This window comes from Hydractinia symbiolongicarpus, chromosome 3 (genome assembly GCF_029227915.1).
Source record: "Hydractinia symbiolongicarpus strain clone_291-10 chromosome 3, HSymV2.1, whole genome shotgun sequence".
Taxonomy (NCBI): domain Eukaryota; kingdom Metazoa; phylum Cnidaria; class Hydrozoa; order Anthoathecata; family Hydractiniidae; genus Hydractinia; species Hydractinia symbiolongicarpus.
The window spans coordinates 3,891,629-3,907,774 of NC_079877.1; the positions used below are offsets into that span (position 1 = coordinate 3,891,629).

Here is a 16,146-nt window from a genome sequence, read left to right on the forward strand (position 1 = left end):
CAAGCAATAATATTTATTAAATTGATACAATTTAAAATAAGTTTGGCATTGAGATCAAAAAAGATAAAGAAGGTTCTGTTGCGGTGCTGGTTTAAATCTTCCTAGGAGACGTTTTTCCAAAATAAAACCTTGCAAACAAAACCTTGTTGATGACGTTGCAACTGCAATTTGGGACATTTATAGTTATTTAGTTACAAGTTTGAAACCAATACTATCCTCACAGACGAGATAGTAATTAAGGGGTAACTGGGTTTTCAAAAGAAGCCTGATTTGAATAAGTTAAACCTTATTCACAGAGAATAACATGGAAACTTTGATCGAATTATCATTGTCAGAAATTCACGGCAGTTTCGTAGCGGCCAAAAATGTTTGTAAATTTAGGCCAAAATGTCTAAAAAATTATCATTTGGATGGATTAGAAAACATGTTTTTTATGGTCCACAGGTTAGGTTAAATATCTTGAATGAAAATTACTAAAATTTTATTACTGTCCGAAATTGTCCAAAGGGTTTTTATTGGGCCAAATGAGAGAAATATGTAAAAAACGACCTTTAGAACCTCAATGTATGCTTAAAATTAACTGAATAAAAAAATTACTTTGGATTGTTTGACAAAATAACTCTAAATCCATAACACATATGTATAACATATTTATATATTTAAAAAGGAGAAAAGTAGATCATTTTAATACTTTTTATTCCAGTTAAATTAAAACATAACAAAGTTTCAAAACTTAAAAATAATAAAAACACAAAATTTCAAAAAAAATTGTGGAAGTTATTTTAATTTTGTCCACAGTTTTAAGGGGGATTTTCACAAAGCGAATTGAGCGGCGAATTGTATCTGAGCATGCGCAGTTCGATGCAAAATCAAAACAAACAAAACTGTGCATGCTCGAATCGAATTCGCTGTTCAATCCGCTTTGTAGAAATCCCCCTTTACCGAAGCGAAACAGCCACAAATCAAAGAAATAATATCAAATTTGAGCAGGGAACAATATCACGTGACACAAAACGTGCCCGTGTGTTCTGAATGTATATAGGTATACTTTGGGTATGCATCGGTTGTAGTAATTTTGATATGGGACAAGTACTTATGATGGTGTAAGAGCTAGCGGTTTTTTCTTAAAACAAGTAGTAGAAAAACGAGACAGGTATCCTTTCTAACAGCATGACGACGGGAGCACACCTGGAATGGCATCCACCATGAAAAATAATTGTCGTGTAACCGGACACAAAATTAATCGGTGCGCAAAAACTCTAGTTTCCAGGACTCTTTTTATTTCTATGACCCTTCATTCGCCTTTTGGACTAGAAACGAGAATGGGGTGCCGTCGAGTTGGATGCGATTCTTTGAATTGCGAAAGCCTTCCCATCACTTTCGTTCTTTTCGCTAATAAAGGAAGGGAAGTTGTAACTTTTGGTTTAGCTAGCTTTTATTACAGGCTTTATAACTTTGTCTTTGTTGTTAAGGCTTATTTCCAAATGCATAGAACGTCATTTTAGAATGCTTCGAACTTTTGCTTTCTATTTTTCACACCTGGCTAGAATTATTTAATGTAAATTCCAGAAGTAAAAAAAGCAACTTCTTTTCTTCTTGTGGACAATTTCTTGTTACTCAAATACACTGAGTTGCTCATACATTCGGGTAAGTGTGTGGGCAGAGTATCCATTTTCCCAACAAGCACGATAGAAAAGCCACATCATAAGATGGAATAAACAGTTATGGGTGGGCAGAGGATAGATATATAAACAGATGTGCATATTTTGCATGGCTAGCCTCACAAATATCAAGGGATATACCCTGTCCATTATTTCTAGAAGGGGCCATGGCTTAGACGAGGAGTCCTAGAGTATTTAATGCTCATTTTGAGCTACGCAGGGTCCGTGCTTCAATGTCCGTGAACAATGCATTTGGGTAGGCAAGCTTTGTCTATGTTTAGGACTCTAATGCACCCAGTCAATGACTTAGACCTTATGTTCAGTAATACCTTTTGCAAAACAAAAGTAATGTTAATACCTGCCTAATAATACCTTTGGAAGCTTGTAATACATTTACGGAAACTTTTGCGCCACAGAGAGAAAATGCAACCAAAAGTACTTTCTAGCTTTCCAATGACCTATTTTTTATGAAAAAGAATTTACGTGGGTTTTACTTCACACATAAATTTACAGGGGGAGGAAAATTCCCTTAAACCCAACCCTTACCTTTGTCAAAAACGTATTTTGTAACCTTTCTTGAAGTTAACTGTGTTGCGATAACAAAAGTTATGCTACAAAGATTGAAATTATTTTACTCAAACAATTGCAAATGATAAAAAAAGGTTTCGCATTGAAAAGATAGCCAAGTTGGTTAGCTTGTTGCACTATGATGCAACGTTCTGCTGCAGTGCTGGTTTAAATCCCTTATGAGACAAAAAACTTTACAATGTTGATGATGTTGCAACTGCAATTTGGGACATTGATAGTTACGAGTTGGAAACCAATACTATCCCACAGGCAAGTTCATTATGAGTGTATCAATTTGAAAAAGCAACTATTATAAAACATTTTCTATATGTTTTTTCACATGGTAATTTCTTTACATATAATACACTATATATACTTTTGATTATGTCCATGTCTGTTTTTCTAGACTTTTGTCTACTTCTGACATTATATATATATGGTAGATACTTCTTGTCTTGTTACAGAATGATTACAAGAGCGCTTTTAACAACAAAATTAACACGGCTTACAAGAAAATACGTTTCTGGAAGAGCTACAACTGCATTGGATGATATACTAGAGCCATTTTTTAAAAATGGTTTGACAAATTATTCGTGTGAAAGGAATAAAAATATTATTGCAACAGTTATGGTTAAGCACAATATCAAATGTTCGAAGAAGATAAAGGTAGCAGATTTTGCTTAGTAGCAGTATCCTCAAATAATTATTTAGTGATTTTTTTTTGTTATACCATGTTGGTTAATAATTTAGTTAAAACTTCTCAGTGAGTTCTGAATTGTTATTTATTTAATATCCATTAAAATTTCCCACAGTAAATAAATGCTTTCTTATTAGTATCATTTTATATTTTGTGAAAGGTATTACAATTTATTTCTTATTAATGCAGACATGGATTGATCAAAGGAAAAGAAAAGAAACAAGAAGAATCAAGAAATTGGATATGCATACTACGTCAGGTTTGACAATTCTTGGTCTCCTTTTTTGATGCTGTGGTTATTCATTGCTTTGACATTTTCGGCCAAAGTCACTTTAAAGCCTGAAACCTTGTGGCTGTCTTTTGTATGTTAGCTGTGATTTGCAAAAAAATCACTATTTAGAAACAACATATTTAAAACTATCAGATGAACTTGTAATGTTTAAAAGAAAAGTATTTCCTATACTAACACTATATTCTTCTGGGTAAAGTTTTTGAAGACAGTGAGTTTTTTGTAGTTACAGTTTTGTCGCTACAGCAAAGAACCAATTTTTTAGGAGTGGATTAGTTTATGCAAAAAAAACATATGCGTAGTATGATATTGCTACACTTATTAGAGCATTTTTAAGATTATTTTCGGTTTCTTATCTGGTTTATTTATCTGGTTTAATATGAAACCAGGAAATCAAAATTTATATGTTATTAAAAGTTGAATTTAGGGTTACTGTGAATTGAAAAAGTCTCTTTTCGAATCAGGTGCTTTATTGTAGATTCTAAAATTTATTTTTCTTAGAATTTTACAACAGTGTGAAGGATCCCAATACTATGCCAATTCCCAAAGATGTAACTCCATTAAAGCTAGAAAGGTGGAAATATTATTTGAAGAATTGCCCTCTGCAAGATGTATCTTGGGTTTTAGATGGAATATCTAATGGGTTTTCATTAAATTGTAATCCTCTGAAACTTATATCTGCCAAGAAAAACCTAGCATCAGCTTATTCACATTCTAGCATAATTGATGACTATTTAAAAAATGAATTAGAATTTAGGACAATCAGTGGTCCATACATTGATCCTCCCTTTGACAATGCGCACATAAACAGGTTTGGAGTAATTCCAAAATCTTTAGGAAAATGGAGAATGATAACTGATCTGTCCTTCCCAGTTGGTGGAAGTGTTAATGATGGAGTGTCTTTTGAAAACTATACTGTCTCATATGTTGGATTATCAGCTGCTATTAGGAAAATTTTAAAATTCAACCAAGGATGTTTAATGGCAAAGTTTGATCTTCAAAGAGCATACAGGTTGTTGCCTATCAAAGAAAATGAAAGGAATTTGTTAGTTTTTAAATGGAATGGTTTTTATTATGTTGATTTAGCTTTACCTTTTGGTGCCAGAAGTGCACCAAGAATATTTACAAGATTTTCCAATGTGTTGGAATGGATTTTTATGACATGTGGATCAGTAAGGGACATGCAACATTCTTTAGACGATTTTTTTATTTGCGGACCTAAAAAGGAATCGGTGTGCCAAGATGGGTTAACAGCTTGTTTTGAAATTTGCGAGGATTTGGGTGTAAATATAGAACACTTAAAGACAGAGGGACCTTCTACGCAAATTCAGTATCTTGGATTGATCATTGATACAGATGTTATGGAAATCCGTGTTCCTGTTGATAAATTAGAAAAAATCAGGCTACTGTTGGATGAATGGTTGACAAAAGGCTTTGGTAGTAAAAGGGCATTGTTATCTTTAATTGGTTCTCTATATTACTGTTGCCAGGCTGTTATTCATGGTAGGCCATTTCTTGAACAATTGGTTAGGAGAGCATATAGTGTAGAGCAGCTTCATCACAAAGTTGTGTTGACTAAAAGAGAGTTAGAAGATGTACGTTGGTGGTTTTACCTCCTCAATACATGGAATGGTAGGAGCTTGCTTAATGATTTGACCCACAACAAACATATAGTCCAGTTGCATTCTTAGGACTTTTATTCATTTTTAAAAAATGTTAACTGTAACTTTTTTAAACATTAAAAAACTGTTTTTTTTTCATTTGCACCACAAGCCACTACTGTATCCTCAAAAAATTATTTTTTATGCATGTTGAAATCAAGAAGTGAAAATTATGAAGTAATACAATACAATGTTGTGGGAAAGCATCTGTAATCTGTGTATTTGTTTTCTTTAAAAATTCTCCTCCTAAGAAGTCATATTTTTAACAAATTCTTTGTTGTGTGATAAATCTAAAGTGGAAAATTATGGTAAAATTAGTAAGGTTAGTAGAGTATTTTTTTATAAGCAAGTGAAATTTGTAATCAAGGCTGAAATATGCTTATGTGAAAACACAGTCAGAATTAGACTATGCTAACGTTCAGAAATTGTATTGGTGTTTAATAAAGCTTTTCAAGACTGCATTTAAAAAAATACCCATGACATCATACAACAGAAGGATTCACTGAGTAATATGCTTAGCACATGCATAAAAACTTTCCCCATCTGAGCCAGAATATGCTTATGACTGTTATGCTTATAGAAACTTGTAAAACTCAAAGGCTAATTAAAACATTTCTGAGGATAAAAACAATGTTGGTTTCAACACGATTGGATGTCAACCCTAATGATTACAATTTGAATAATTAGTATGAACTGCAATAAAGCATAAAGAAAATATTAATTACAAAATAACAATAACTGCATAGAACGTATGTTTTTATTTGAAGTGGGAATATCACACATAATGAGCCAGCTTTTTTTTAATTCAGATTTACCTGTAAGAGCTGAAAGGAGGAGCTGAAAACCCTTACATTGGTAATAGTACTAATATAAAATAATGTGTCAATTGTTTATAATTCTATTATTTAGGTTTTTTGACAGTAATAGACCATGTCTTCATTGTATACCTCTATCTATATAATAATACGGAGCTTCTGTCTGTGACTTTTGCAAAGTGGATAAAATTTCTTTAATAAAATCTATAAAACAGCGCCTATAAATTTGTTCTGTAAATTAGCAAACTTTGACGTTAGAGCAATATTGACGTCAAAGGAAATTATATTAAGATTAGTGAAGCCATTGCATTTTTAAATTCAAGGCTAAATAACTTGGAAACGGGTGGAAATAACTGATGTCATCTCCTGTGTGGGTAACTAGGGACTACCCGGGACCAATTTAGGTAAGTTTTCCAAACCTGGGTCCCTGAATCCGTTTTGGAATGGACGGGTTGATGACGTTGATAAAGCTAGTTTTATAATAATACAATAGCTGCCTTTGACATAGTAAAACTACTAAAAACGAAAAAATATGGAGGAAAAAGAAGAAGATGGTACTTGTCGAATGAAAAAAATTGACTGGTAAGATCTTGATTAATTCAAAAAAACGCTGAGAGTTAAAACTATTTTCATTGACAAATTAAACCTACAATCTTTACTAAAATCCCAATAAAGCACAGAGCAGTACTTCTGTACAATGTTTCCATAGGGTGAGGGTAAAAGTTAATAATTCTGACATTTAGCATTTTTCTTGACTACCTGCTGTTGGCAAGGATTTTAGATATTTTTTCTTAAAACCTGCATGCTTCTGCATTAATATCCACTCCAAATTTAGGGACCAAACATGCTATGTGCCGAAGCCTCATCTTATAACAGAGGAAAGCTTTAACAGACATGCTAAAACGTTATCATATAGAGATTATTTTCTTTTGTTTACATCAAAATCGGCTGTAGATGAAAAAGAAGAAGATGAAGATGTGACAAATAAGAACAACGATAGAGACTCGGAAGATTTTAAGATTCAAAACTCTAGAAGGAGTGATATTTTTGAAACAGTTAGCAAAGAGCAAGTACATTTTAAGAATGCAACAACCTACCATATATTATCACAAATGCCAAGCTCAAAAATTTCAAATGCTGACCGTGTGTTCTACCATTGGTATATGAAGAATACAAGTGAAGGAAAGAAGGTAGCATTGCGACATGAAAATCAGGTCAAATTCAAGGTAAATATTGTACTTCTTCTTTTTCAAAAATTTTTGTTTGGGAAAAATTTAGGTCCATCAGCTTTACCATTTTTAAACTTATTTTCTCAAATTAATTGACGTTTTATAGCCCTATCATGAGTGTTGATGTTTTTCTATTGAATAAATCTATCTGACAAACTTTGCATATGACTGATGTATATATGTTACAAAAATAAGATAAAAAGGGAATTACAATGTGCTGAGTTTGAACATCCTTGTTAGTTTACTATCAAATTTTGTGCGCAAAAGCCTGTTGCATATTGCGAAACACTTCACTGTAATGACTGATTAGCAGTCAGTTTACCATAAATACCGTTTTAGGATTTGATTGGTCGCATACAGTTAGAACAAAACGAGTATCAGAAGTTTCTTCACCATGCTTCTCAAATAAGCCTGAATGAGTACATTTATGTCAAGCCTGTAGTTAAAAAGGAGATTTTGGTATGTGTTTTATTTCATATTAATTTTTTCATATATTTGTTTTAATTTTTTTGCCTTACAATCTGGTTGGGTTTACCACCTTATAACCAGTCTAGGAAACAAATAGATTAATGCGGATCGGTAGCTGCGCCTCTTTTTAGCATTTAACTGTACCATTCCATTAAGTTTTTATGATTTTTGCCCTCTAATATGACCTACTAAGGACTCTCACCCATTTTTATTTCTTTGTAAAAAATGTCCACACCTCTTCCCTAACTTTTAGTCATATAAAATGAAAATTGTAACGGTACTTTTTCAGCAATATGCTCTTTGTTGATATATAATAATAACCAAACACACAACCTAGCAACTTTGTTTGCTGAAATATTTCGGCAAATGCTAAATCCTGTCAAAAACAACTCAAATGAAGTGGATGATTTGGAGTGAACTTTTGTATGGAGGATAAAAAATTGTCGATAAAAATGACTTATTTAAGGTTACTATATCAACATTTTTGTCGAATTATATAACGTATACATGAAAAATTCGTTCCCTAAAGTCGAAAGTTTAGGGAATTTGTTTTATAAACAGTGCCACGAATGGTAAATTAGCTGTAAAAATGGTTTGTTATTGATATGTTTGTTCAGATGTAATGGTGGTATACAAACAGTATAAAGACATTGATAATACTTTTTCCCAATTTCTAACTATTTTAATGCAATTTATATTTAGGATAACATTCAATCGTTAATTACGAAAGAATTAGAGAATCACGAGGTACATGAGCTTTTGTTCCCTATTTATATTTTAACTGTCCACATTATCATATAACCTCACTGTGACGTTTTTAAACAACTTCTGAGATGTTATGAAAGTTTGAAAAAATATTCAATGGTTGTCAACGATTGAATGTTAGAAGTGCAACAAGCTAACTGTGGAGTTGATATGAAATATTAGTCAACAAGCAAAAGCTAAATATTTTTCCAACTTTTATTATGTCTATCGTTTATACTTAGGTTTCCTTAGAATATTTGCAGGTTAATCTTGCTTAATGGTTGCTTTTTTAAAAAAGTGCATGTTATATGTTTCCATTAGGACTAAAATTTTAGTTACTTACAAACCTCTTGAAACTAATTTATTGTATTAATTTTCGCGCAACGAAAAAAATCTATTTCGCGCAATAACAACGTGAACGTATTTCGTGTCTTATTTTTTAAATTTTCTCACAAATAAACTGTAGAATTATCCTCTTTTTTTATTTTTTTTTAAACATAAAAAAAATTGATGGTTGAGACAAAAAGTATATTTTTTGCGCGTATTAATTTTCGCACAAAACGTTTTGCGCGTAATTTTGACACTTTACGCCGATTCGCGAAAATTAGTATGCGCGAATTAAGCTCTCGGGTTATGGTGCGATATTTTCATGCACATGCAAATGCATACAACAATATTTTTATAAATCTTTATAAAGAGGGAGAATTGTAGGGTTATTATGATAAACCTGTTAGAGCAGGTTTATGGATATACATTTTATAAAACGTAGTATCGCATGATGCTTTTTGCAATTCTGTTGCATAAAAAAAGCGAAGCATAAAAATAGGTATAATATTTTTCACAAACTTCTTAGATAAAAACACATTTGGAATTTTGGTACAAAATATGTTTAAAAATATTAGCTCGTGTTTCTCTTATAATCGCAGTTGTCTATTTTTTATTTGTGTCTTTATACTCTCTATAAAATTCTTCGCTTTTGATTGGTTAATTAAAATAGTGCAACAAGAAAAAGAGCTATGCGCCACGGTGCAACATTTTAAAATTTCGGTTGTACGGTGTTTGATTTTGTGCATAAATTATTTTTTGTTAGTTTTGCTGTGTGGTGAAAGTTTTTTTCAAGTCTGCAATGTAAGTTCAAAGCAACCAGTCATATTTATTTTTTTTCGCTCACTTTGCTCATGCTTTACTTTAGGCTTCATATTCGCTGCTACAAACTGTTAACTTTGACGTCAATTTGTTAAAAGAAACAAAAGCGACATTTAGCTTTGTTCGAAATGTGCGCCCACAGGTATTTAAACTTTCGTGCTGCATTTGTGTTTTGCATGTGAGTCGCAGGTCTTAATAAAATATTTAACTGTTGCAGACCAAACGACCGCTGCTTAATCTACCAAAATTGGGTACACCAATTATACCAACAATGAATACATATATCGAAAAAGAAAGTATAAAAAAGGTAAAGTTCTAATTGCTTCGATTGATTACATAAAAAAAATTACGTAACTTATAAAAAATGCTCCCGCACCGGGAATCGAACCCGGGCCGCCTGGGTGAAAACCAGAAATCCTAACCACTAGACCATGCGGGATTGTTGATAGATATCATTTAAATTAACTTAAAGTTGTTCTGGTATTGTGAATGCAGCGAAACAGCGGAAGAACTTTAAGGGTAATACACTAGTTTACAGTTTCAGCTAACCATTGTTTAAAGAAATCTTTCTTTTGTTGCAAAAATCATATTGAGAATTAAAAAAGGAAGTAAAGTGTTATGAATTAAGAAGGCTCTGAAGAAAAGTAAAATAATTTTTCTGTGAAATATTTTGAAAAAAGTTACATTTCCTTCACATATGTTTTAAGTAGGTTACTGGCAATAATATACTACATTTTCATCCCATTAGACTATTTATATCTTCAGAAAACTAGAAATATTAATAGGTTAAAGCCATATTAAATCCACTCTGTTTGCTTCCTTTTTTTAATACAGAAAATAAGCGAACAACTTGAACTTTGAAGAGGTGAATTGTTACAATATATCATCCAGTCAATTGTAGGAACTGGTGTCAATTCTGTGCAGTTAAGGATAAAAGTTCACACATTTGTTTTGATAATGGTCAAATGCACAGAGAACAAAAATGGTATTAATTAAAATATTTTTAAATAGAGCCAAATTGATTTGATTTATAAAAAAATCGTGAGCTTTAAAGCCACAATTTATTGTACGTCGTCGTTACATCTCTACAATAAATTGTAAAACTACAAGAACATAGAATTGTGCACAATTAAATGTGCACAGTAGAAATGAAAGCTAGCTAGCTACCTTTTATTTAGGTTTTTTCTGTATTCTGTTTTTTCTTACCTTTTGCCTGGATGATTTTTTTATATCGTTTTCAGCAAGTACACATATCAGACGAAAAAATCGAAGAATTTTGTTTCGTAGAGGACGCGGCTGTTTATATGACTGGTTCTGCTCTTTTGGCGATCATGGAAAGTTTTATTGATACGACGCGTGAGTGGCTGATACCTTTTCAAGTTAAAGAACTAACACAAGGTATGAAAGCCAGTATATTCTCTTTTACTTCTACAAAAGCGATATTTTTTTTATTTTTCCGTCTATATCTGCTTGAAATTTAGATCTGCCTTAAGGTTACTGTAAAGGAAACAAATTTTTTTTAGGGTTTTTGTAAAAAATTCATGACATATAGAAAAAAAAATTCTCTTTCGAATGACATATTTTATATTCCATGAAAATATTTGGAACATCCCTTTTTTCTGGAAAAAGCCTTATTAGAGGTGTTATATTCTTCACACCTTCGAGAAATTATGTGCACAATGAGTTGAGCATATTTTTTGTAAACGTTATGCCTGATATGAGACTACCGTATAAATAAAAGCATAATAATATTTTTTAGATAGTTTACTTTCACCATCGATATATATATTTAAATGTTGTCGTATAAAAAATCATTAAAAAAAATCAAAGTTAAGGAGTATGCATATAAGCTTTCTCTTGTAACCCTGACTTCTGTCTGTTAATAATTCTGAACGCGTGCACGCATATTCAGCATAAAGAAAAAGTTCACACTTCCATCATCTTTCTGCATACTTAGTTCACACTTTTTCATAACACCTACGAAAATCTTTAAAAACAAATATCTCGTTAGTAAATTTTTGCATACATGCCTTTACGTTTGTGGTCTCTTTTTCCGAAAGCTTCCTATTGGCTCATTGAAATTTTCGGTAATGGAAAGCTGAATAAATTATGCACAAAAGGTTCCCGGATTTTTTTGTATAAATTACTGATTAGCGAATTATGACGATAGAAAGAAAAAAATATGCATTTTTTTGAATGATTATATATAATTACAAATAATTTCATAACGACGTTGTTACAAAAAAAACCCGGGAACCTTTTTGAATTTAATTTATGCTGAATGTAATAGTGCAAAAACGAGAAGTCTGCGACCACGCGTTCGGAAAAAGAAGCCGTTTTAAAAGGTACGGTGAAAAAAAAATGGTGTGTGTTTAATTCATTATATTTTCTTTTTGGAAAATTAACATCTCACGAAAATAACACCATCAAAATAGTCTTTCATAAAACATTCAGAAACAAAAAAAAATTAAAAAAAATATAAAAGTATTGATAAATTATAAGGGTTTTTCTGAGACTACTCATCAAGTGAGTTTTTTCCTTTACAGTAACCTTAAGCATGGTTTCCAATAATCTAAATTTTCTTGCACAACAGTCACCGTTGCAACTTTAATGGAAACATATGTTCTACAACAAAAACGAAACAAGAGATGTTGCATTACAACGAATGTTGTAGAGATAAAATTCTTTTTCTATTTCTGCAACAGTTGGAGAACAACAGTTGAAACCAAGCTTAAGTACCTTGTCGGTAAAAAAAAATTCGGCAAAAACTTTAGTCGGCAAATAGTCACCTAGTCAAAATTTAGTCACTTTTCCCCGAATTTTTGTTACTGATAAGTTATTAGAAAACTCGCCAAATATAAATTTGTCTACAGACACTCGGTAAGACATTTTAAGAACCTCAAATTTCCGCCAATTTGATTTTCGAAAACGAGATTCTTATTCGCATATTACTTAAAAGTTTTTCAACATGCGCCCTTGGTGTTATCAACATTTTGCGATATGTTTCGAAAAGAGTGTTTTTAAAGAGCGCGTTTATTAAAAAGATCATCGAAGGGAAGGAGAGAACGCGTCTCCTAGAAAAGGGCGCTTATTCGGCAGATTTTTTATCTCTGACAATGCGAGACCACCCCCTTTCATCCCAATTTTTTGTAATAACATCTGTTTTAAGGTAATGATACACGATTCAATTAATCGAATTCGATTTGTCAAAATTATATTAAGCATTAAAATAAAATCAAAACTTGACAGAGGTGATACACGAGAACAGATTTCCGATCTTTTTGTTTCGTTAAAATATCTTCCGAAAGCGAAGACGAAGTGAAACTCGCTGCGTTTGCAGTTATTATTCCAGCTACTAGAAATTTAAGAAAACTTTGGAAACGTCAAATGTGGACGAAAAAATGACTGCAGCGAAGATCTAATTTAGGAGTGTGTGATATGTTCTTAAACGAAAATTATTTTAATTTTCTTCGGATGTCTTCTGCTAATAGATCCAGAGTGCTTTTTCCAGCATCCATTTACTGTTAAAAATCTCGTTAAATTCTTTTTTTATCCTTTTTTTTTTGAAGACATGTTTTTAAATGTCCTCTAGTAATCTTTTTTTTTCATATAGAAACTCACATTTCTGAACGCGTGTTTTATGTACAGATTTTAAGCATTTTGATTGGTTAAAATCTTTCGATTAATCGAAAAAGTTAAACTAGTCCAACTTTTTAAAAATCGAGTTGGACAAGTCTAAGCATGCCGAAAGCATACGTTTTTTACATGATACACGATCCAATTAGTCGAATTCGAAAAATCGAATCGTTAAGGCTTGAATTTGAGTGGCTTCTCCTCACTTTTAGTTAGCTTCAGGATAGTCAAACAATATAAGTATGGCGTCACTTTTTAATGTTTCTATCTTGTAGAGGTTTCGAATGCACGGAAAGTCATAAAACTATGCGATCCTCTTCCTAGTCGGCATATCAGCACAAGAGATATTAATTACATGTTCTATAAACAGCAAGTTCAAACTCAATTCGGCGCTTCATCAAAAACCATCAATGAAAACGTGACTTTAGTGCAGGACGAACCAGTTGAAGGCTGTTCAAATAAACCGGCAGACGATGGCGATTCCTGTATCAACTTGTTGCAGTGTGGTGATACAAAAATTTTAATAGAAACCAATGTTGACTGCTACGACAGCAAATCAAAACAAAGTTACCAAGTAAATCCTAAAATCGAATATCAGCCATCTATTGGATTTGAACAGTTTGCTTTGCTTGATTTATGCAGAGCTTGGTGGGGTAGTATGATAGCTAACACGGATTGTGTGTTGTGTCCGCGCATTGATGTGAGAAATGATTGCATCTTGCGCGTAGATGTATATTCTCGTGACGTTTTATGTGGACCAGGTTGTCCGTACAACCCACAGTTCTTTTTCAATCATCTTAAACATTTATTGTCAGTTTTAACGAACTTAAACACTCTTGGTAATTTTTTGATGGAACATGCTCCAGGAAAGAATTCATTTTTCTTGTTTCGCGAAAAGTTAAACGGCTTTGCATCTCTTTCTTCTAAGTATAAAGACTTGGTAAATAAAAAGAAAGATATAATTCTCGAGCCTGTGTCACCATGGTTACCGATTGATACCAATATTTTACCGAACCACTACAATCAACGTAGAGAGATACCATGGATATTTCCGGAGTCAAAGAGCGTCAAATTTCGTGGCGGAAGAAATAAAAGTACGCCTCGTAAAGGGAAAAAGAGGAAGACGAATCATGTAGAATCTAATTTTCAAACAGACGAAGCATCCATTCCTGATATGCGTATTTCGACAGTCATCGATGAGAAGAAAATTAAACACTATGGTGGAGATCTACAAGATATGGATCTCTTTTAAAATTTTAAAGTTTTTTATAGTCGCTTGGAACAAACCTTGTTAGGCAAGTGTGATTTGGGCACTCCATAACACGCGCCAAAAAGCTGTGTGTTTTGTCACTGCTTTCAGTGAATTTAACGAGATTTTCTTTTTGTTTTATTGATTTTTTGAGAATTAATAATTAATTTTTATAATGTACAGTTTTCTGTGTTTTATTTAATAAACCGAAGTTGCGATAAAGTTTTTTTTGAAAAGTGTATTACGCCTATATATGTATGTGCGGCATGGTTTATCTGTGCTAAGCGCTCAGCCCCGTTTCACCATAAACTTTTGAACGTGCACGGAAACTTATTCCGCAAATTAAAATAATATTTAAATTTACTGATTGCTATTGCTATGACGGCTAACAACGGGTTGTAAACTTTGTTTTTATTTAGCCAAAGTTGCAGTAAAGTTATATTCTGAAAATTATATGACACTCGAAACACTCTAATGTTGTGTGCGTTTTACTCGATTTTCAACATACTGCATACCTGTACTAAAGTAATCCACCTAAAAGGGACAATATATAATTCGTATAAATCGCTCCACAAGGCGTTCAACGACGGGTCACCCAGTTACTTGTGGCTTAATACGGTTTTTTGACGCCAAGGCTCCCGCCGACATGTAGCAATATTACGTGTGTTATCAAATTTTGATCTCCACAAACGCACTTGATGTACCAAACATCATACTCCACAGATAAGTATATATACAAACTGCAATAATTACATCAATTCCTGGTAAATAAGGAGAAAGAGCCTGGTTCCCGTGTTTCTTTCCTTTTCCTATTACGCGAAGAACGAAGGGGTATATATGATTTGTTTTTTTGTCTATTTTCCCGTGAAGACAATGACTTGTACTTTTTTTTAAAAGAATCAGGAAAATAATTTTTGTTACGTGTTCAGCCCTGGATTGTTCTTATAGTTTTCTTATATTTTTAGCCATTCCCAGCCTTCTCCTGCTATAAAATATTTTAATAAAATTCGCTTAAAAACGATACAAAGTAACAAACGTAATTAAAAATTAGTATAAATGCTAAACTAAATACAATGTACAAAGTATTATAAAGCCAAGTTATGAGCAATACTGCGTAGGTATTCCATGTTACGACGATTGGGGTAGTCATCTACGATATGTAAAATTCTGACGTTATTGTCTTCGTCGAGGTTGAGCGGGATTTCTTTTCATATCTTCCTAACAATAAATTAGAACAGAAAAAACAATAGTATTGGAGTAACTTGTTATATTGGTTGGTTGGTGGTTAATTGGTTGGTAAGAGTGGTACATCACATGACATATTTTAAAAAACGTATTTCATATTCATCACCTTTGCACTTGACATCAATCGGCTTGTGACCAGCAACTGGATTAAAAACTTTCTCAGTATCCACGGCCAAATGTGGATTGCATCCTTTGTGCGTATTTTCCAAGAAAGAAAACCGTGAAGATGGTCACTTTACAGTTGTCGATGTTCGTCTGTTCTTCTTCACGCCAACATTTTCTTGATTATTTGTGCTAGTGAGGTACATAAAACGAAAATTGCATCAATTAATATTAATGACAGTTAAAGTTTGCGATGCTTTCCGCGCAAGCAAAGACCGAGGCTTGGCCGAGGATATAACACGTGCATCTATACTATTCTCATGCGCATGCGCATAACCCGAAAAGTCGGGTTACATTGTAGTGCAGAATCCGGAAAGAAACTTCGTTCCCGACTTATCGAAGAACGTCGGAAACAGCGCGTCCTCCAGGATGTTGAAGTATGAAAACACGAACAATAGCCTCCTTCTTTTGTAATACACCCCAGAATTTCCAGAAATTCTGGTGACAAGATGTTAAATCTCCATGGGAAGTTTCGGTGCCATCCCTCAACGCTATTGTTTGTTTGTTCTTGGCAATTCTTCAGTTCTATGGAACATGTTACAAAGATCGATGCTAAATATAAGCGGTCGACGAGGTGCAT

General features: G+C 32.8%; 2 protein-coding genes across 2 annotated transcripts; both read left to right on the plus strand.

Moving 5' to 3' along the window:
* The first annotated feature begins 1,327 nt into the window (after nucleotides 1–1,327).
* On the plus strand, nucleotides 1,328–5,663 carry LOC130635528 (uncharacterized). Its single transcript, XM_057444882.1, has 4 exons — nucleotides 1,328–2,498; nucleotides 2,693–2,894; nucleotides 3,115–3,184; nucleotides 3,716–5,663. Exons 1-4 carry the CDS (start codon nucleotides 2,428–2,430, stop codon nucleotides 4,903–4,905), a joined length of 1,533 nt encoding a protein of 510 aa, XP_057300865.1. The 5' UTR covers nucleotides 1,328–2,427; the 3' UTR covers nucleotides 4,906–5,663.
* A 461-nt stretch (nucleotides 5,664–6,124) lies between these two features.
* On the plus strand, nucleotides 6,125–14,381 carry LOC130635527 (uncharacterized). Its single transcript, XM_057444881.1, has 8 exons — nucleotides 6,125–6,272; nucleotides 6,526–6,916; nucleotides 7,259–7,378; nucleotides 8,090–8,134; nucleotides 9,324–9,419; nucleotides 9,495–9,584; nucleotides 10,519–10,675; nucleotides 13,186–14,381. The coding sequence occupies exons 1-8, from the start codon at nucleotides 6,223–6,225 to the stop codon at nucleotides 14,160–14,162; spliced, it is 1,926 nt and encodes a 641-aa protein (XP_057300864.1). The 5' UTR covers nucleotides 6,125–6,222; the 3' UTR covers nucleotides 14,163–14,381.
* The last annotated feature ends 1,765 nt before the right edge of the window (nucleotides 14,382–16,146 follow it).